The sequence below is a fragment of the Eumetopias jubatus genome, unplaced genomic scaffold (genome assembly GCF_037043125.1).
Source record: "Eumetopias jubatus isolate StellerSeaLion01/CBP00866 unplaced genomic scaffold, mEumJub1_p1.0 scaffold_7, whole genome shotgun sequence".
NCBI classification, from domain to species: Eukaryota; Metazoa; Chordata; class Mammalia; order Carnivora; family Otariidae; genus Eumetopias; species Eumetopias jubatus.
This window is the reverse complement of record NW_028274813.1, coordinates 77062440-77083350: the sequence shown is the minus strand read 5'-3', so window position 1 is coordinate 77083350 and position 20911 is coordinate 77062440. Positions and strand designations below refer to the sequence as shown.

Here is a 20911-nt window from a genome sequence, read left to right as displayed (position 1 = left end):
TGCGGAGGCCAGTTTCCAAAGGTGCTTTTCTTTAAGTGACTTTTGCACCAGTAAAAGGGAAGCTTCCAAGCAGCTGGATTGTTTTTCTCTGTAGCTAGAAGGTGGAAACATAACCAAGAAGTTACTTGCATTGTGGCAAGGCTAAAAATGACTCATACTTTTCAAATATTAAATACTATTAGTTTGGCCTCATAGCCTTGTTTCTCTTGTGTTACCAATTTCTTCCTGATGACAAAGTAGCTGACGTGAAAGAAAGTTCATTCCTTCATTCGGTCCACTTTCTTCAGCTGAATTGTTCCTAAAGGTACAATAGGTGATATATGAAATGTGGTTTTGATGGCCTTCCAGATGTTCCACACATTTATCAACTGTTCTTAAGAGAATGCAGAGTAAGGATGGTGTAATGGTCTGGCCACTTCTTCCATTATATCACACCACCCTTCCTTGTATGTGGCTTTTTAAAAAGTATACTATTCAGGGAAATCTTCAACTCTTTTGAATCCAAACTCTAAAAATTGCCTGGTTGAGGCTAAAGTCTCAAGCAGGCCACAGACAGCTCTTACTTTGTCCATGCTCATCAGCCCGCACAGCTGTTCCAATTTTTCTGTGCTCAGGATTTCCACAACATTGGATTTCACAGTATGTCCATGTTTTGTGTGGTTTAGAAATTAATAAACTAATTTGCAAATTACTAAATCTGATGCTTTTTCTTTCCCTTCCAGCTTTTGGTCATTTTTTTTTTTTAAATTAGAACAGGCAGAATCAAAGAAAAATAATGCACAAATCTACTTTATAAAATGATATATTTGATATTTGGACCAGATATTTTTGGGGAAAAAAGCTATATATTTTGGACTTCTTTCTCCTCCCTGACACAGAAAGCCCCAAGTTGGTTTTATCTTTATTTGAGGAGGGGAGAGTACTACAAAATAAGCTGATTTAGGAAGTCAGGGAATGAAGAGGTTTCCCTGTTAAGGTTATAGTCTGATTACTGGGAAAGAGGCTGCAGGTCTGCATTGCTAATTCCCCTTGATACTTGGACTAGGCGCTGTCTTAGGCTATACTGCTGCATGCAATGTTGTGTGCAGTGATCTGTGTCTATGATGTCAGGCAAGGGAGAAGCAGAAACAGGAATGAGAAGATACAACATCCGAGAAAGCAAGAATATAATTAAAATGAAAATGCCCCATTGTGCACAGTATAATCTACAGAGAGATGTACAATCCCAGGCCAACAGGCAAATCTTTACCAAAAATAACATGACTCTTCTGCTCCATCCAATCCCAGTCCTTGGAAGAACCGTAGCAAGGAGGTTTCCAATACCACCCCCAGAGTTTCATTCCTTCCTTCAGTTTCTCCACCAGCATCATATAAGCTGTTCATTTAGGAAATGCCTTTCCTTATGGTGCTTAGGAAAAAAAAGAGGTGCCTAAGGGGGGCTCAGTAGCTTACTGGGGGCTAAGAGGGGTCCAAGACTAGCACCCAATCTGGCAATTGATTCCTCAACTATACTGCCATATTTGTTTTGGCTAGAACATTTAAAGATGGGTTCATTCACACAGATGGGTTTCTTTATTCTACTTCCCAGATTTCAGAAATTGTTTTTCCATTATTCCTAGGTACTTTTGGTGGGCATTTGAAGAGACATGTCAACTCAAGGATTCAAAAGGCAGCAGGTCCATCGTCATCATGATCATCTATTTCTGCTTGGCCACACTTTTCTCTTTCTGTGCCCTCCCCCCGTACCCCCACCGTTAAGCTGCCTTTTGTGTTAAAAGCCATACAGTACACCTCCTTCTAACCTCATCTTTGACGCCTCACAGCCTTGATGCTTTTTACCTAACATGTTTATATCATGTTTTAGTGTAATATATGATATACTTGCATGCTTGATGATGATTGCAGGTTACTCATGCAAGAGTCTAAACTGCTATCCAACCAACTATGTCCTCAGATGTAATGACTCCCGGCTAGGAAGAGATGATGTTGCTTCTAAGTCAAGGTTTTTCAGAGTCTGACTAGTAAAGTTGGGTGTGAGTGTCTGGTTAAACACAGAGTAGCAATACTGGCCACTCTCTCTCTTAGTTTGGGGAAGGCTGTTCTTAGAAAAGCCACTTGAACCCCGCTTGCCAAAAATGCTCAAGCTGCTTAAGTGGTACACTAACTACTTCCTCTCCATGAAACCTTTAGAGACATCTGTTGCATTTACCATAATCTCAATTGCATCTTAGAGCAGTAATTTCAAGGGGCTCCAGGTTGTTTTAGATGGCCCACCTTGAACAAGCTCTTGTGAAATTTCAGAGCATCGACTTCTGTTAGAAACAAAGGCCGTGCCAACACTGCAGTAAGTGTATGGAGGGGGCATCCAGATACACAACGCAGGACTGAAAATGGGTGAGAATAATGGAGATTCTGCCCTAGTGTCTTAATACACTAACTTATTATATTTGACTAGTCTGACAAAATCGCCAGGTTTACCAACAGAGCAGCCAAAGTATAGTCTTTAGAAATAGGCATTTTACTGCCAGTTGCTAGTCTGTCCATGTGAATGGAATCCAACTTGGGCTGCCTTTGTCTAATTCTCACATTAAATATTTCCACTCATTCTTCTTCAGCATTGGTTCCCTGAGAGCATGTTCTTGCAGGGTTATGTGGCCATAGTGACAGGCCTGTTTACTGTCAGTGATTTTCTTGTGAGTATCCTCTTTAGAGACCTGAAGTGGACCGGTGACTCCACTGAAAGCACATGCTGCGCTCGCCCATCAAGTCTGTGGGGACCAATGAGGATCTAGACATATGCTGATCTCACTGAACTCAGAGTTGGTCCCCCGAGCATGGACAAGACGGGCACTTTTTTCTGCATGATAAAATTAGAAGGAATGTCCCAGAGCACAGGATGAATGTAAGTGGAATTTGTTTTAAATCGATGAATTTCTTAGGTTTTCTTCACAGTTGAGTGAAAATGAAGAGAAACAATATAAGAAAGCAGTATGGAAAGTTTCTGGCTCACGAGCAACTTCTTTTAGTAATGTCAGCTCCTTTTGTTTTGCTTGTCTCATCTCTTAATATGAATTGGGGGGGAAAAAAAAAGACCCAACCATGCTACCATATTCCTTTCTTTTGAATTATTAGAGAAGGCAGTTAGCACCTGCACAAATATGGCTTCTGTGATTTGATGTGATCCTGACTGCATTATATTAGGATACAGGGCTGCTTTAATTAGCTGACTCTATTAGGGAGTCCCGGAGGGGACTGATGATTAGCAGGCAATCCTGGGGGGACACTCAGGTACCTGGCAAATTGAGAGGTTCTGGGAAGAGGCTGGGGCCAGGGGCAAGGCCACACATGGCAGCCCAATCAGGAAGGGTTTTAAGGTTCTTACCCACCTCCAGACTGTCGTCCACCAACTGGAGAAGGCTTGGACCTCTTTCCCTTCAAGGCCGAAAATGGATAGTCTTTGATCCTCTTCTCAATCCAACCCCAGTCCTCTCTCTTCTCCTCTCACAAGACAGATTAGAAGAGAGGTGACTTAAGGAAAAAAATGTCAGGGGAGAGGTCCAAGGTGGTTTCCCTTGTGATTCAAGGGGCAGCAATCATGTGGGCTCCCAGGGTCAGAAAAGCTGCCTGTCCATGATTTTCCACTCAAAGCTTTATATTAATGTAATCACCTTCTTTTCATTTTGATGTAAAGAATCTTTTTTGTGCTCTTAATTTTTTCAACATCAAAGACTCCTGCTTCACCCTAGGTCACATGCCTGTCAGTGTCATGATGAAAGGCTGTGAGTAGCATTTGCTCTCTTGTCTGGAAATTGCCTCCTGAGGTTGGTGGGAGAGGTACAGACACACACAGTTCCAGAACATGATGCAGAGCTCAGCTGAATGCCAACATGGCCTTACCCATTCGCAAACATTCTGAAATGTGAAATGCGCTGGGACTGGGTCACTTGCCCAAGCAGGTACTTTGACCTCCAAGCCTATGTTGGCTTGGGTATCACTGTTTCTTCCAAGAATTAAGGGTACGGAATTTCGGCTGGGCAAGGAAACCACAATGAACTCACATAAAAACAAAAGAATGGGTCTTGCTTAACAGCTGATGTCAACTCCCTGTACAGTAATTTCTTCTCCAGGATGAAGTTTATGGCTATTTAACTCCCTCTCTACCCATGTATAATTCCATTTTCTGTCCTTTCCATTATATGAACAACAACAACAACAACAACAACATAACCATTTCTCTCATCTGGAAAATCCATAGTCTTGGATGTCTTAAAAAATAATTTTGGTAAGTTTCAACATTTTTGGTGAGAAAGATACTGTAGGATCTTGCCACAACAGGATCAAAATTAAGATCAATAGTCACACCAGCAGTGTGGAAAGATCAAGGCTCGAATCCTCTCAAGGCAATTGTCATAAAAGATCCTTCTCTTTTTCTGTCACAAGTTTATATATATCAAGCTTGGATTAGAAAGCTTGAAATCTCCACTTTTAAAAACATTTGGAAAATCTTGGTATTTCTTCTGGTCTTATAATGGCATGACTTTGGACCTCTACAAGAAACAATAATCAAATATCCCTACAATGTTCCCTTAAACAGTTTCTCATTGTTCCTGTGGCTTAACAAGGGTCTCCCTTAAGAAGGCACGAGGTGCTTACTGCAATGACCTCAGAAAGAGATGAGCAACACAAACATTTGGTGACGTATCTTTCAAGAACATCCTGCAGCCCTAGTGTTGCAAAAGACGATGCAAGAAAATGCATCTTGCTGCCGTCATTCTCACATGGCTCTGTATTAGTTAGTGGTCACGCTGGCTTCCTTCTGACGCAGTCTTTCTTTCTGTTGTTTGAGGAAAAAATAGGAGTTTATTATCATTCTTTGTTCTTAATTTTCATCTTCCTCAAACTTTGATAAATTTCTCCAAGTTTTGGTCTAGAATGATGAATAGAGTGGTACTCAATGCCCTAGAAATGAGAGTAAGTCTATCCTTCTTTCCTGAAATCCTGTTCCCTGCTCCTCCCAACCTGTTCCCTTTACTTTCCAAAAACAATGAATAACCAGCTAATCAATCAACGATATCCATCTAAAAGACTGACCTTTACCATGCGAGGCTGGTCTGTTCTCTTCCTCTGTGACAAAGGTCCTAACTTTGCAGTTACTCAAAGACTCCACCTACCCCCATGCTCAGTCTACTAATGGAATTAGGGAATGCTTAAGAAATAGTTTCTGGGGAGTCCAGATAGGAAAAATCACTGTTTCCAAGCTGAATACATCTGCGTATGGTCAAGAGGGTGGAACTGAACAAAGGCTATGCAAAATGGAAGAGGAGCAGATTTAATCCATCCATGTAGCATGGAGGAAACTTCCATTTTACCATGGACGTTCGGCTCTGCTCTCCCTGAGCTTCCTGCCCAGGGATAGCCTTCTAAAGACAAAGGACATGAAAGGCCGCTGGCAAGTTATAAATACAGACAAGAAAATACAAAATAGAAGCATGGATCCTCACCATTTCTAGAACTTTAGAGAAATAAAATATTAAGCATAGTGAGAATGGGTGTATCCACTCTTTGAGTGAGCACATAAAAGGCTTTTAAAAAAGAAATGGAAGAGGTATACTCCTTTGCATGGAGCGGCCCCTTGTGAACAGAGCCTCAGCTGCTTGTGATCTCTGAGATATGATGTACTGAGTTACTAAAGTGGCCTACATATAAACTCAAGCTGGTGATTTCTAAATATTTTTTAAAAATTCTATTTATTTGACAGAGAGAGACACAGTGAGAGAGGGAACACAAGTAGGGGGAGTGGGAGAGGGAGAAGCAGGCTTCTCGCGGAGCAGGGAGCCCGATGCGGGGCTCGATCCCAGGACCCTGGGATCATGACCTGAGCCGAAGGCAGATGCTTAACAACTGAGCCACCCAGGCGCCCCTCAAGCTGGTGATTTCTAAACACCTGAGTTTGGATCCCATCTCTGAGTTGTGAACTTGAATGAGGAATCAGTTTACGAGCTCTTCCTGAATTCCCACCCAAATAAACAACAACAAAAGAAACAACCCTATCAATTGAGGACTGCAACCGGGAGCTAGCTCACAGTGGAGGTCACCTATAAAAAATGCCACAGTAGGGGCGCCTGGGTGGTTCCGTCTTTAAGCATCTGCCTTCGGCTCAGGTCATGATCCCAGCGTCCTGGGATCGAGCCCCGCATCGGGCTCCCTGCTCGGCGGGAAGCCTGCTTCTCCCTCTCCCACTCCCCCTGCATGTGTTCCCTCTCTCGCTGTGTCTCTCTCTGTCAAATCTTAAAAAAAATAAATAAAAAATGCCACAGTAAATAAACCCACTGTTTCCCCTTTGTCTCCAGGGCTGAATCCATTCTGCGTCCCTGGAAATAAGATTTGGCCATAAAAGTTAGGATAGAGGCCCAAATAAGGCGGCTGGGGAAAGGGGTGTAGGCTGACCAACAAGGAAGACAAAAGTCAGGTTTGAACCCATTGCTACCAAAAATCATACAAGTGAATGTACTGAATACACCACTGAAGGGGCACAGAGGATGTGTCCCTTCAGGAGCTACGTGCACTAACTGCAGCTTTTCCTGCTCAAGCGGTAGTACCCCGACTTCTCCACATCTCACTCAACATTCGTTTAGCTGCTGATGGGGCTGTTATGAGAGACACCCTAACCAATCAACAGAAAAAAAAAAAAAACAACTCACTTCACAACTTAAACCTCACTCAGATGGTCAAAAAGTTTAAAGAGCTGGCCAATGGTCCTTGTAACTCAAAAAGATAAAAATAAGTAGCTGTGGGATACCAGGGCACAGGGGAGGTAGGGTCTGAAAATCAAACTCAGGAGAGTGATACTCCCACTTACCACTCACTGCTGTTCTCTAGGGAAGTGCCAACCAATGCTGCCAAAATTTGTAATAACAAGAAAAACAGCCAACATTTTTAAGCTCTTATTATACGCCAGACACTTTCTATGTCTCTCCATTTCCTCAAAATCATCCTAAAGCAAAGGTAGTATTATTTTTCTCTTTTCCCAAAAGAAGCAAAGTAATTTCATGAAGGTTTTACAACTAGTAAGTGGCTAAGCTGGGATTTGAACCCCAACACTTTGGGTTCCTAGCCATTTAGCTATTCCGACTACTGTCTCTAACATATAGGTAGAGCTTCATTGTGAACCTTCCTGAATGGGACTATGGACTTCCCACAGCTGGGAAGACCAGCTAGCCTCCAAGTTTCTATCCTGGAGAGACGTCAGGGGATCAAGAGTCTGGGCTGGTTTCTGTCATTCATTTGTGAAGTGATCCTAGGTAGGCTGTATCTTTCTGCATCTCGGTTTTCCCAATTATCTAAAGAGTATAATCTCTACCCCTTTCTCAAATGCTCAACTATTTCGGGAGAAATATGCTTTGACATAAGGGGATGCTGGCCTGGGGAGTGGAAGGGTGTGAGATGGCAAGTGACTAAATTTGCTTGATCAGGAAATGATCTGTGTTGGGTTCGCTGGGAGAACACAGTAAGTCGTGTTTTGTTCCTCACTCCCTTCTTACTTAGGCTACTCTGGGATGGGAACTGAGAATCTGGATACTACTCATTCCTCTCAGTTTTATCCTTTAAATTCAGACACACTCCCGGATGCACCTCAGTTATAATGAAAAATCTTGAGGTTATGCTGAAACATGCATCTCACCAGACTAGCCGTCGGATTGATTTTCTTTGTCTCCACTTTCTTCTCTGATGTCAGTTTGCTGACTGATTCCTGAGCCATTTTTAATCTGAAATCGAAACAGGGAGTGGGTAGGGGAGAGGAGCAGGAGGGAGAGAGGGAGGGGCGGGGGAAGAGAGAGAGAGAGACCAGGTTAAACAGTATCCAAATGCTTTTGAATTAACCAACTGGCAGTTTGGAAATAAGGAATGGGTTCTCAGTGCCTTTAAATGATCAAATTTGAACTCTAATCAGATGTGAAGGCATGTTTTCTAGATGATCAAAACTGAATTTCCTTTGTTGGCCAAGGGGTTCACCTAGACAACCCCAGGTGACCAATGCAGGAGCTTCTTCGGATCTATGGAATGCTAGGTGCACTCACTTTACTCTCAGTGAACACTTCAAGGCTCTCTGGCTTGTGATCCACTCAGTAGATAATATAGAGACAATTTTGAAAACTGAAGTTTTGAGGAAACATATGAAAACTACAAATATTAAAATATACCGATTCATGTCAATAAAGTAAAAAGGCAACCCACAAGATGGGAGACAATCTTTGTAAATCATACATCCAATATGGGACTTGTATTCAGAATATATGAAGAACCCTCATAACTCAAATAAAAAGACAAACTGCCCAGTGAGAAAACAGGCCAGAGATGACATACAGAAGGCTAATAAGCCTATGAAAAGATGCTCAACATCATTAGTCATCAGGGCAATACTAATCAAAGCCACAAGATAACACTGCATAGGATGGCTGGAATTAAAAAGAAAGATAGTAACAAGTAGGTACAGAGGTGGATGAAATTGGAGCCTTCATACATTGCTGAGGGGATTATAAAATGGTGTAGTCACTTTGGCAGTGTCTCAAAATGTTAAGCATAGTTATGATATGACCCAGCAATTCCCAGCTAGGTATATAAATATATAGGCATATCCAAGAAAATGAGAATATATGTTCATACAAAAATTTTCATATGAATGTTTATAGCAACAATATTCATAATTGCCAAGAGAAGAAACAACAGAAATGGATAAACAAAATGTGGTTTATCCACACAGTGGAATATTACTGGGCCACGAAAAAGAATGAAGTGCTGATACACGCTACAGCATGGAAGAACCTCGAAAATCCACATATCATATGATTGCATTTATAGGAAATGTTGAGAATAGGCAAATCTACAGAGATTGAAACTGGATGAACAACCAGAGGTTGGGGTGGGGGACAGGAGGGACTGACTGCTAAAGGGTAAAGGGGTTTCTCCTAGAATTAGGTAGTGGTGATGGTGGCACATCCTGATGAATATACTAAAAACCACGAAATTGCACACTTTAAATGGGCAAACTTTACAGTATATGAATTATAGCATCATATTTGCACATCCAATAGTTAGACAATATCAACTCTCATTGAGGACATGGGGAAATGGGAAGCGCCAAACAGTTCATTAGGGAGGAGTGTAGATTGGCAGAGCTGGCTTGGCAATATCAGGTGAAACTGAGAACATGCACACCCTATGAGCCATCAGTTCCTTCTAGAGAGAGAACAAGAAGAAACCTACGTATGTAGACACAGGGCTTTCTCTGGGGCAATATATGCAATAATGACAAATTGGAAACAACCTAATGATTATGATCCTTAGAATAACAGATAGATGTTAATAGCCAATAATACCAGCTAACATTTATTGGGTGCTTACTCAGTGCCAGGTACCGTTCTATCTGCTTTATTGGAATTCAACCATTTAATTCTCACCTGGCCTAGTGAGATGGAAATTTCCGATATTGCTATTTTATAGGTCCTAACCACCTTATAATGCTGCTTATATACTATGCTCATTTAATGGAATATGGTATAACTGTGAAAAGGAATGAACTAGATTTACAAACTCAACAATTACAGATATCAGAAACATGGTACTGAGAGAGTGAAGAATTCTGTAGAGTGATACACTGAGGAGGCCATCTAGCATGATGGTCAAGAGCTTGGGCTCCACCATTAATGGTGGGATTAATTGTTGGCCAGGCTGTGTGACCCTGGGCAAGTAACCTCTAATAATAATAGTGCTGCTCCATAGAGTCATTGAAAGGACTGAGACTATCTCTACTGCAGCTCCAGGCACAGCGTAATCACTCACTATATAGGTTTCCTACTGTTGTTACTGTGTATGTGGTACATATACAAACAGTATTCACAAAACAATATTGTTCATGGATGTGTGCATGTGCGTATAAACACACATACAAACACCTACCTATATTTATATTTATACAGAGACTGGAAAGATACTCACTAGTTTTGTGATAGAGCTTATCACTAGAAAAAATGGAAGAAGAGATGGCATTGGGTCAAATAGAATTTCACTTTTATCTATAATACTTTGTTTTTTTTATTATAAAATATTGAATATGTAGCAAAATGTTAACAGTTAATTCTAAGTGGTGGGAATATGGATGTGTTCTATTACCCTTTGTGTTTCTTTATTTTCAAATTTTTTTCAAAAATACTTTTTAAATATTAAATAAAGATTTAGCAACCCAGACATTTAGAGAAAACACACATGCTTTTGCTTCAGGATCTCAAATGAAAATCTTTTGCTCAATATCAATCACATACTTGCTTAATATCAAAGAAGTAGCTGAGTGCCTTACTTCTTCACTTAGCTAATTTTACACAATTTACTTAAAATCCATGTTTAGTAATCTAATCTCCCTGCCCACATGCACAAGTTACAACGAATTCAACGTGCTGACTTGCGTATCAGAAACAAAATAAAAATGAGACAAAGATGAGTAATGATTTATATAACCTAAGAAATACATCTTCAGAGCTGCCTGGAGAATGGGCGCTTCTCAACACTGACATAGGTCTGAGAGGATACACCACTGAATGTTTCTAAACGTTTCTGTTTGCAGCAATCACTATGACTATACCCACACAAGAAGAGAATGCACCCAAAGGATCAAATCCAGGTCAGACTACATCGGACCCTCTGACTCTTAAGGGATCTGCAAACCAAGATGATGGTGCTCTGGATGAGGTCACAGTTTGTAGAATTGTCTCTTCTTGGCTTCTCTCTAGCAAGATGTGTTTTCAAAGAGCACATTTTATCAGTGACTGTTTAATCCCAATTCCAGTGAAATGGTTTGGAGTTACTATTGCCCCCCAGGCCTCCTTACTTTTAGGGAGCTTTTGGTGGGGGTCATCTTTTGCTTTAGTAGTTCCTTCCCCCTGAGGATTCTGGTCTCTTGTTTCGGAGTTGGTTTTGGACCATGCTCCTGCTCAGCACTGCCTTTCCCCAATTCCCACATCCCTTGGCAGCCCTGGAGGCACTCTCCATGTTCTCAGCACGTCAGAGTGATGCCAGTGGTTGGGGATGCGGAGACAGAGGGGAGGGGAGCCAACCTAAGGTCTTGTCCCCACAGCAAACATTTTGCTACTGGTCAGTGATGGCTCTGAAGGCTACAGGCAGTCACATACACACCCCAGACTTGCCAGGACACCTCTGATCCCAGTGACTCCACCCTACTCTTCCCCAAACATTCTCCTTCCATTTTATTATCTCCCTTTCACAAGGCGCTCTTAGAAGTAACAACAGGGTGGGGATAACGCACAGCTTGGTGGCACTGAACTTCGGCATCGGCGAGACTTGATTCTACCTCTCGCCAGTTATTAGAAGACTTGGAGCCACTTAATCAACATTTCTAAATTTCAGTTTCCTTATCTATAAAATGGAGGTTAATGTCAACCACACGGTATTACTGTGAAGATTAAATGAATTAATATATGCAAAACAGTTAGTATACCAGGTGTATAGCAAGTCGTCAATAAGGGGTAACCGTTATGGAATCTTCCATCACAGAGGTAAAGGAATTTCTTTAGAATGCATGACAAGAGTTTCTGACTACAAATGAAGTAAGTGGCACTATTAGCAAAGTATTATCTTGCAGGAATATCATTAAGCAAACCATTTGAAAGCAAACCAAAGAATTCATTTTAACTTTTCAGACCTGAACACAGATTCTTAAAGTCGTATCTAGGGATGCCTGGGTGGCTCAGTCAGTTAAGTGTCTGCCTTCGGCTCAGGTCATGATCCCAGGGTCCTGGGATCTAGTCCTACATTGGGCTCCTTGCTCAGCGGGGAGCCCGCTTCTCCCTCTGCCTGCCACTCTCCCTTCTTGTACTCTCTCTCTCTCTTTAAAAAATAAAAAGAATTAAAAGCCATTATCTAGAAGCTGAACTTTGGTGTAGGTATGGCAAAAATTTCTCAACCAAATAAAATAAGAGAAGCTACAGGCATACCTTGGAGATATTGTGGGTTTAGTTCCAGACCACTGCAGTAAAGCCAGTATTGTAATAGAGTCAAATCAATTTTTTGGTTTCACAGTGCATATAAAAGTTATATTTACACTATACTTTCGCCTATTGAGTGATAACATTATGTCTAAAAAATGTACATACCTTAATTAAAAAATACGTTATTGCTAAAACATGCTAACCGTTATCTGAGCTTTCAGAGAGTTGGAATCTTTGTGCTGGTGGAGGGTGTTGCCTTGATGTTGATGGCCACTGAGGGTTGGGATGGCTGTGTCAATTTCTTAAAATAAGACAACAGTAAAGCTTGGCAAATCAGTTGACTCTTCCTTTCACGAATAGTTTCTCACCAGCATGAGCTGCTGTTTGATAGCATTTGCCCACAGTAGAATTTCTTCCAAAATTAAAGTCAATCCTCCCAAACCCTGCTGCTGCTTTATCAACTAAGGTTATGTAATTTTCTAAATCCTTAGTTGTCATTTCATCAATCTTCACATAATTTTCTCCAAAAGTAGATTCCATCTCAAAAAACACTTTCTTTGCTCATCAGTAAGAAGCAACTCCTCTATCAAAACTTCATCATAAGATTGCGGCAATTCAGTGACATCTTCAGGCACCATTTCTAATTCTTGTTCTCTTGCTTTTTCTACCATATCTGCACTTACTTCCTCCACTGAAGTCTTTTTTTTTTTTTTTAAAGATTTTATTTATTTGACAGAGAGAGACACAGCGAGAGCGGGAACACAAGCAGGGGGCGTGGGAGAGGGAAAGCAGGCTTCCCGTGGAGCAGGGAGCCCGATGTGGGGCTCGATCCCAGGACCCTGGGATCAAGACCTGAGCCGAAGGCAGATGTTTAATGACTGAGCCACCCAGGCGCCCCTCCTCCACTGAAGTCTTGAACCCTCAAAGTCATCCATGAAGGTTGGAATCAACTTCTTCCAAACTCCTGTTAATGTTGGTATTTTGATCTCTTCCCATGAATCACATATATTCCTAATGGGATCTAGAATGGTGAATCCTTTCCAGAAGGTTTTCAACTCACTTTGCCCAGATCCATCAGAGGAATCACTGTCTATGGCAGCTATAGTCTTATGAAATGTATTTCTTAAATAACAAGACTTGCAAATCAAAATTACTCCTTGATCCATGGGTTGCAGAGTGGATACTGCATTAGCAGGAGTGAAAACAACATTCATCTCATTGTATAGCTCCAACAGAGTTCTTGGGTGACCAGATGCATTGTCAATGAGCAGTCATATTTTGAAAGGAATCTTTTTCCTGAACAATAGGTCTCAACAGCAGGCATAAAATATTCATTAAACCCTGTTGTAAACAGATGTGCCATCATCCAGGCTTTGTTGTTCCATTTATAGAGTACAGGTGGAGTAGATACAGCATAATTCTTAAAGGTCCTAGGGCTTTCAGAATGTTAAGTGAACAGTGGCTTTAACTTCAAGTCACCAGTGGCATTAGCCCCCAACAAGAGAGTCAGTTTCTCCTTTGAAGCTTTGAAGCCAGGCATTGGCTTTCCCTCTCAAGCTATGAAAGTCCTAGATGGCATGTTTTTCCAACAGAAGACTGTTTTATCTACAATGAAAATTTGTTGTTTAGTGTAGCCACCTTTATTAATGATCTTAGCTAGCTCTTCTAGATAACTTGCTATCCCTTCCACATCAGCACTTGCTGCTTCACCTTATCCTTTTATGTTATGGAAATGGTTTCTTTCCTGAAACCTCATGAACCAACCTCTGCCAGCTTCCAAATTTTCTTCTGTAGATCCCTCACCTCTTTCAGCCCTCATAGAATTGAAGAGAGTTAGGGTCTTGCCCTGGATTAGACTTTGACTTAGGGAGTGTTGTGACTGGTTTGGTCTTCTGTCCATACCACTCAGACTTTCTCCATATCAGCAATAAGGCTATTTCACTTTCTTATCATTCATGTGTTCACTGGAGTAGCATTTTAAATTTCCTACAAGAGCTTTTCCTTTGCATTCACAGCTTGGCTATTTGGTGCAAGAGGCCTAGCTTTTGGCCTATCTTGGCTTTTGACATGCCTTCTTCGCTAAGCTTAATCATTTCTAGCTTTTGATTTAAAGTGAGAGATGTGTGTGTGTGACTCTTCCTTTCGCTTGAACATCTAGAGGTCATGGTAGGGTTATTAATTAGCCTACTTTCAATATTGTTGCATCTCAGGGAATAGGGAGGCCTGAGGAGAGAGAGGGAGATGAGGGAACAGCTGTTTGGTAGAGTAATCAGAACACACACAACATTTATTAAGTTCACCATCTAATATGGGCATGGTCTGTGGCACCCAGAACAGTTACAATAGTAACATCAAAGATCACTGATCACAGATTACCATAACAAATATAATAGAAATGAAAAAGTTCAAAATGTGAGAAATACCAAAATGTGACACAGAGACGTGAAGTGAGCAAATGCTGTTGGAAAAATGGCACCCACAGACTTGTTATTATGATGCAAGGTTGTCAGGAGCCCTCGATTTGTAAAAACACGGTGTCTGTGAGGTGAAATAAATTATAATAAAACAAGGTGTTCCTGTATTAAAACTTCAAGACAAAGGCTGCATTTGTTCCCTCACATTTCTCTTCTTTACTTCCTGGAGGTAATAAGTATACATAAAATTTAAATTTCAAATATTAAAGAACTTCTGAGTAAGCATATTTTTTCACATTAACTTTCTTTTTCTGATCACCAGAATATTTGTTCCTTATAGAAAAATACATTCAAAAACTGTATTTTCAATTTACCATATATTTAAAAATATAAAGTTAGGCTCACTGGAAAGTTTAATATTTTTCTAAGATATTTAATATGCCAAGACCTAATTGGGCCAGATAATGAAAATTGTCACAGGCAAAGCTCTCAGCAAGGTTGTAGGTCCACGAGGGTAGAGATGATAGCTATATTTCACTGCAGAACCCCCAGCCCTTGATATGGTACCTGGCATGGATATAAGTGCCATAAATGAATGGAAACCCATAGAACAAAGCTGGGGGGAAAATCCTTTACTTTCCCCAAATACTGCTCCCTTGATCTTCTTGAAAATGCAGAGCCCATGATATGTTGCAAGGGCATTGCAGTGACATGGGGCCAACAGCTCTGCTGTCACTGGCTTGAAATTCTGAGTTTTTCAACAAGGGGCTCCACATATTAAGTAGTTGGTCCTGCCTAAGACTTTCTAGGACATTTAAAGTCATTTTATTAACGAAGTGGAATATTTTTCAACCTTTTTTTCCCCCAGGGCACACTATTACATAAAGAAAGGTAAATTTGGTTGGAGAGGGTTGGTACCTCCCCTAGAGGGATCACTCATCTCACTGAGCTGTGATCATTTTCATGCCCCACCTTGCCCTTTTACACTGGATTGGAGCTTCTCTAAAGCTTTTCTAAAGCTCCAGTCGGATGTCACTGCCTGTCTTTCCTTGGCATTTTGCACAGTGCCTGGCATATAGTAGGTGACCAACAAATACTGAATAAATGCATGACTAAGTGATTACTCTCTAAACTGTAAAAGCTCCGGCAGCAGGAAAGGTTTGAGGAAAATATTCAAGTCCATTAGGGCCCACTCAAGTAGAAAGTCCCTTCATGTCACCTGAAAAAAACATCGCCAAAGCTTAAGACTGATCCTGCAAGATATCAACCAGCAAATTCTCACTAGACTTGCTATAGGTCTTTGGCGTTAAAGCTCACCTCACTTTTAGAGGGCAAGGTGTTTGTCAGCCGCTTTTGTATCATACCTCTGATAAGAAATAAGCACTTCAATATCCCGACAATCTGGCCATGTTATGTACTATGGGACGACAGAGCATATAGGTAGGTCTTCAAAGCTGCTTTGGCCTGGTGAGTCAGTCCATCTGTCTTTCAGACGGTCTCCAAAACCTGTGGGCACCGTGTCATACTCCTACTGAAGGAGCCACAGGAGCCGCTGCCATGGAGCCTATGAAATGGACTCCGAATCGGCGTTTTGGAAATTACGTGGGCAGAGACTGCAACGCAGAGGTCTGCACTGTGATCAACTTCAGAGGGCTTTAAATAAATTTAGATGCAGTTTTCAGTCAGCCTCAGGAGGCTTAAGTAAGTTTGAATTCAGTCACTGCCGTTTGTACACGCAGAGACTTCACATACGAAGTCAGCGTTCTGACCTCTCTCACACGATTGGAAGGTATGGCAACATCGAGTGACATTTCGACACAGCTACCTCTGTTTGTGGCACTTCCTGTCACTCCCTGGCGTCCGGCAGTCCTGGGGGTCAGGCAGGGCCATCGATCAGCTTGTCCGCACAGATGGCTTTCTCACACCCAGGGCACTCCACTCACCGTTGCTGCCTGCCCGAACTCTCGAAGCTTCAAAGTTTTGGCTGGGAGACTTGCTGGAAGGCTAGTGTGACAGTCCCGGAGTAAAGGGATGAGAGCCCAGACTACTGAAATAGTCTTCTAATCGATCTAGTTCCTTCCCTCCATCCCACTGAGGAGTGGGGTCTCAATCAGTAATGCATGATCCTGAGTATGCTACTTCCCTTCTAGAAAACTTTCAGTGAGTCTCCATCAACTAGAGCCAGGGTTAGCAAAGGGTTTCTGCAGTGTGCCACATAGTAAATATTTGAAGTGTGTGTGTGTGTGTGTGTGTGTGTGTGTGTGTGTGTTGTTTTTTGTTTTTTGTTTTTTTTGGTAAGACAAGTTACTCTATTTTTCTTTAATATCTGAATTGCAGCTGTATCCCAGACAATTCCAATATAGATGATTTGGGCTACACAGGTTCTACATTTAAGATCTATAAATATCATCAAATTGCTGATTTTAAGGGTATATTGCCTTAAAAGCAGAGGTCATCCAGTTTTAAGGTTGATCTATAAAATGGAAAATAATGCAGAGCAGTTAAGATCCTTTTAAAGATTGTGAACAGGAATTAGTACTGATTTTCTATAGTTTTTTTCTAAGCATTTTCATTATTTTATTATTATTTTTATTATGCTACATGAATTTCAGGTGTACAACACAGTGTTCCAACATCTCTATTAATTACACTGTGCTCCCCACAAGTGTAGCTATCATCTGTCACCATAGGACGCTATTATAATATCATTGACTATATTCCTTATGCTGTGCCTTTTATTGCTGTGACCTATTCACTTCATAAGTGGAAGCCTGTATCTCCCCCTCCCCTTAACGCATTTTGCCCATCCCCCCATTCCCTCTCCCCTTTTGGGCTATATGATCTCTGCGACTACTCAACTCTGCTGTTGTAGTGTGGAAGGAACCATTAAAAAAAAATAGATGAATGAACAGCAGTGCAATGCTGTGTTCTCACAAACCTTACTTACAAAAACTGGTAGTGAGCCAAATTTGGCCCATAGGCCATAGTGTGCTAACCCCTGAACTACTGTATAGGATTCAAATTCCCTACCCTGGCAATCAAAGTTCCCCCTGTTCTAAACTAAGTTGCCTTGTCTATCTTACTTTTTCAGACACAGATCTGGTTTTATATTTTCCTTGGACAAATCACTTAACCCTCTGAGCCTCAACTCTGTTAAAAGCAGGAGTAATACCACACCTGCTTAACACCACTGCTGTGAACAGTGCAGAACGTATTGTATATGATTACTTATCAAATACCCTTTCCTTCCCCTCCCTCATGGGCTCCTGGTCCCAGGCAAACTATTCGCTGCTCCTTGCAGCAAGCTTTTCTCGCCTTGGCATGTTGCTCTTACTGGTCCCTCAATGACTTTCTTATTCATTTCCATGAGTTCAAATTCTTCCCATTCTTTTGCTCTCAGCTTAAGTGCCGAAGTCATGAAAGCTTCCTTCATCTCTCTTAGCCAGAAGTAATTGCTCTTTTCTCAAGTGAAAGAGCACTTTGCATCTCTCTTCAGGCACTTAAGAACTTTTCATCTTAGGACGGATAGGTGTCTGATTTCCCTTAAACCACGGGAACCACTTGAGGACAATGGTCATGCTTTGTGCTTATCTGGGTCTCCTCCCTGTTCTGACATTAAGCGCTGTGCCATGCACAAGTCAGTTGTTAGCAAATATCTACGTGACAAATGATTGGCCCACCTTAACAAGTCTAAATGTTTAGTAAATACCCAGAGTTGTAGAATAATTAGCTTTTATGTTTATCCTTTGCGGGGGGTGGGGGGTGGGGGGGTGTGGGAGTGGGGGGGTGGGTGTGGGGGGGTGGAGTAAAAACGTTGACAAATCTAGTTCTAGTTACTGATGAGCTGATAGAGTCCTGAACAAGCAAAAAGAAAGGGCGTTCAAGGCCACCCAAATGTGCTAAAATTTATACATGTAAACTTATGTATACATTCCAGGATTCCTAAAAGTACCCACATGACATCCTCCAAAAGAAGACTGAGGCTCAGAGAGGTTAATACAACTTTCTCTGAGTCTGGAATTTGCTTCTCTCACTTAGGAGGTAAGAGCTTTTCTGTTTAGTTAAAGAGAACTGGTTAGATAGTTGCTAGCCACCTACATGCTCTATCTCCCCCTTAGCTCCATTGTGTATGGACCTGGTTTTTGGTTCTGGCCTAGGTGTTGGTTCTACTTTTGTTTTTGGTCTAAATATTTACTCTAGAAAATCATACCTAGTTCCTCATGATTACCCACAGGCAAATACCTAGACTTGATCTCAAAGTTCCATGGCACTCCCTCCAAAAAACAAAAAAAAAAAACCCCAAAAAACCCTGAAATATAGGGGAAAAAATCAGACAAAGAAGTTACAGAAGGAAAATAACTATTCTTAATTCATAAATGCCTCAGTAAAATTGACTATTAAAACCCTTATCTTTTTTCTTTCTTATTATAATGAATCCCCAAAGAGTTATTGAGGGTCCTGGTAAATTTCAAATGCTGCCAAAAACTACTGAGGAAAGATGCAACTATGAAATGGGACCAGGACCCATGTCTTCTGAGGTTCCTGCTTTGTCCTTACTCTATGGATGTGATCTGCAACCTTGGTTTCATATTAGAACTATCTGGGGAGGGAAGTCTGCTTCTGCTTAGAATGTAGAAGTGTCACAGAACATCATTCCCTTCTATCACTGAAAAGAGATGGATAATCTACAAAATCATACTATTTTTTTCACCCATCAGAAATCTGGGCTCACAAGGCAGCTAAGTGCAATACAAAGAGTGACATGCCTTTCCATTCACAGGCTTGGGTTCCCCACTATCGCAAACGCATTTTCTGGGAGAGTTTAAAACTGGGTATATATGTTGGGCTTTCTACAGGCTGGTTTGTATGCCCACAGCTAAATCAAACGAAGTCAGGACCCAGCCATCGATGAGACTGAAGGAGGACAATGTCTTTATTCTTTTGACATCCAGCATTTCATTGGTTCATAGTATACAAGGCAGAAAATATTGAAATCATCATGCAGTTTATAATAACAGAAGTGCTTTCATTTATGGCCACAGGAATTGAGCACACCAGCCAATCAGGAGCTAAGTGAGAAATCCAGGAGGTGGGCTGTTTTATACTCCTTTCACTATGGGAAGACCAATACTTTAGAGCAGTGTTTTCAAACTGTCTTCCAAAAAGCCTTAACATTTAGCAAAGGTGCCTCAGGGAGAGGAGGAAGATTTAGGGGATCCTCTAGATCCCAACATCTGCAAACTCTGCTTCATCTAGAAAAGCTTCATTTTTTGTTTTGTATATGGGGGTTTCATGTGTGTTTTCATATGGACAAAAAGAGCTCAATCTAAAAAAATAGAAAACCCCAGTGTACGACTTCAACAGAACCTATCAAAGCCTCTCGGGGGAAAGAGAAAAAAAAAAAAAAGAACAACCTTCTCTCTAGAAGAATGAGCTAACAGAAGTCTTCTTCCTAAAGAACTGTCCAGGAACATGCTTGTTACTTTCCAGCTATGTTCTAAGGTGGTGCGATCAACAGTATCTGACAAATACTCACAGATAGGAACTGTGGGGAAAGATCCAGATGAGCTGAAATGCGGGGAAAAATAAGAGCCACTGGGCCACCCACTGAGTTCTTTTTCATAAAGGTAGGAGTTACCTCACATTTCAGTATGGTTCATCTTTTTTAATGGTCTTGCTTACAATTTTGCTTGATCTTCCTGATTTCAGTTCTATTCTACTCTCTAATTTCTATTTGCTTTCTTTGCTTTTAAAACCCAGAATGAAAATGAAATGGATCCATCTAATTACACCCTGCCTAATGTTCCTCCCAGTTTAATTCTGTGACTACAATTAATGTTTTATTTTTTTTTAATTTTTTTTTTTTTGGTCATCTGCTCTTTCCTGTTCCAAATAACTGTCTGAATTGTAACAAGACTGTCAACTTATTAACTTTTGAATAGCAAGTATGAGGCTAGGGTAGATGTATATATATGTATATATATATATATATATATTTTACTTGAAAGATGATTTTATCATTTTGTTTTATACTTTCAGGCATAGAATTTAATGATTCATCCCTTACATATAACACCCAGTGCTCATCACAACTGCCCTCCTTAATCCCCATCACCTATTTAACCCATCTCCCACTCACCTCCCCTCTGGTAACCATCAGTTTGTTCTCAATAGTGAAGTGAAGTCTTCTTCAAGACTTGAAGAAACAAGTCTGTTTCTTGGTTTGCCTCTCTTTTTTCCCATGTTCATTTGTTTTGTTTCTTAAATTCCACATATAAGTGAAATCATATGGTGTCTGTCTTTCTCTGGCTGACTTATTTTGCTTAGCATAATACTCTCTAGCTTCATCCACATCATTGCAAATGTCAAGATTTCATTCTTTTTATATGGCTGAGTTATATTCCACTTTATCCACTCATCAGTCATTGGGCACTTGGGCTCTTTCCATAATTTGGCTATTGTTGGTAATGCTGCTATAAACATTGCGGTGCATGTATT

The 20911-nt window shown here is 41.0% G+C and overlaps 1 protein-coding gene across 1 annotated transcript in view; it reads right to left on the bottom strand.

The window, feature by feature from the left end:
• Positions 1-4789: 4789 nt before the first annotated feature.
• The window catches only part of LOC114221356 (formin-1-like), a 290129-nt gene continuing 274007 nt past the window's right edge, over positions 4790-20911 (bottom strand). Inside the window, exons 16-17 of the mRNA XM_028119472.2 lie at positions 7682-7766; positions 4790-4834 (exon numbers count right to left, since the gene is read on the bottom strand). Coding sequence (XP_027975273.1) covers positions 4790-4834; positions 7682-7766 — 130 coding nt within the window. The remainder of the gene's footprint in view (positions 4835-7681; positions 7767-20911) is intronic.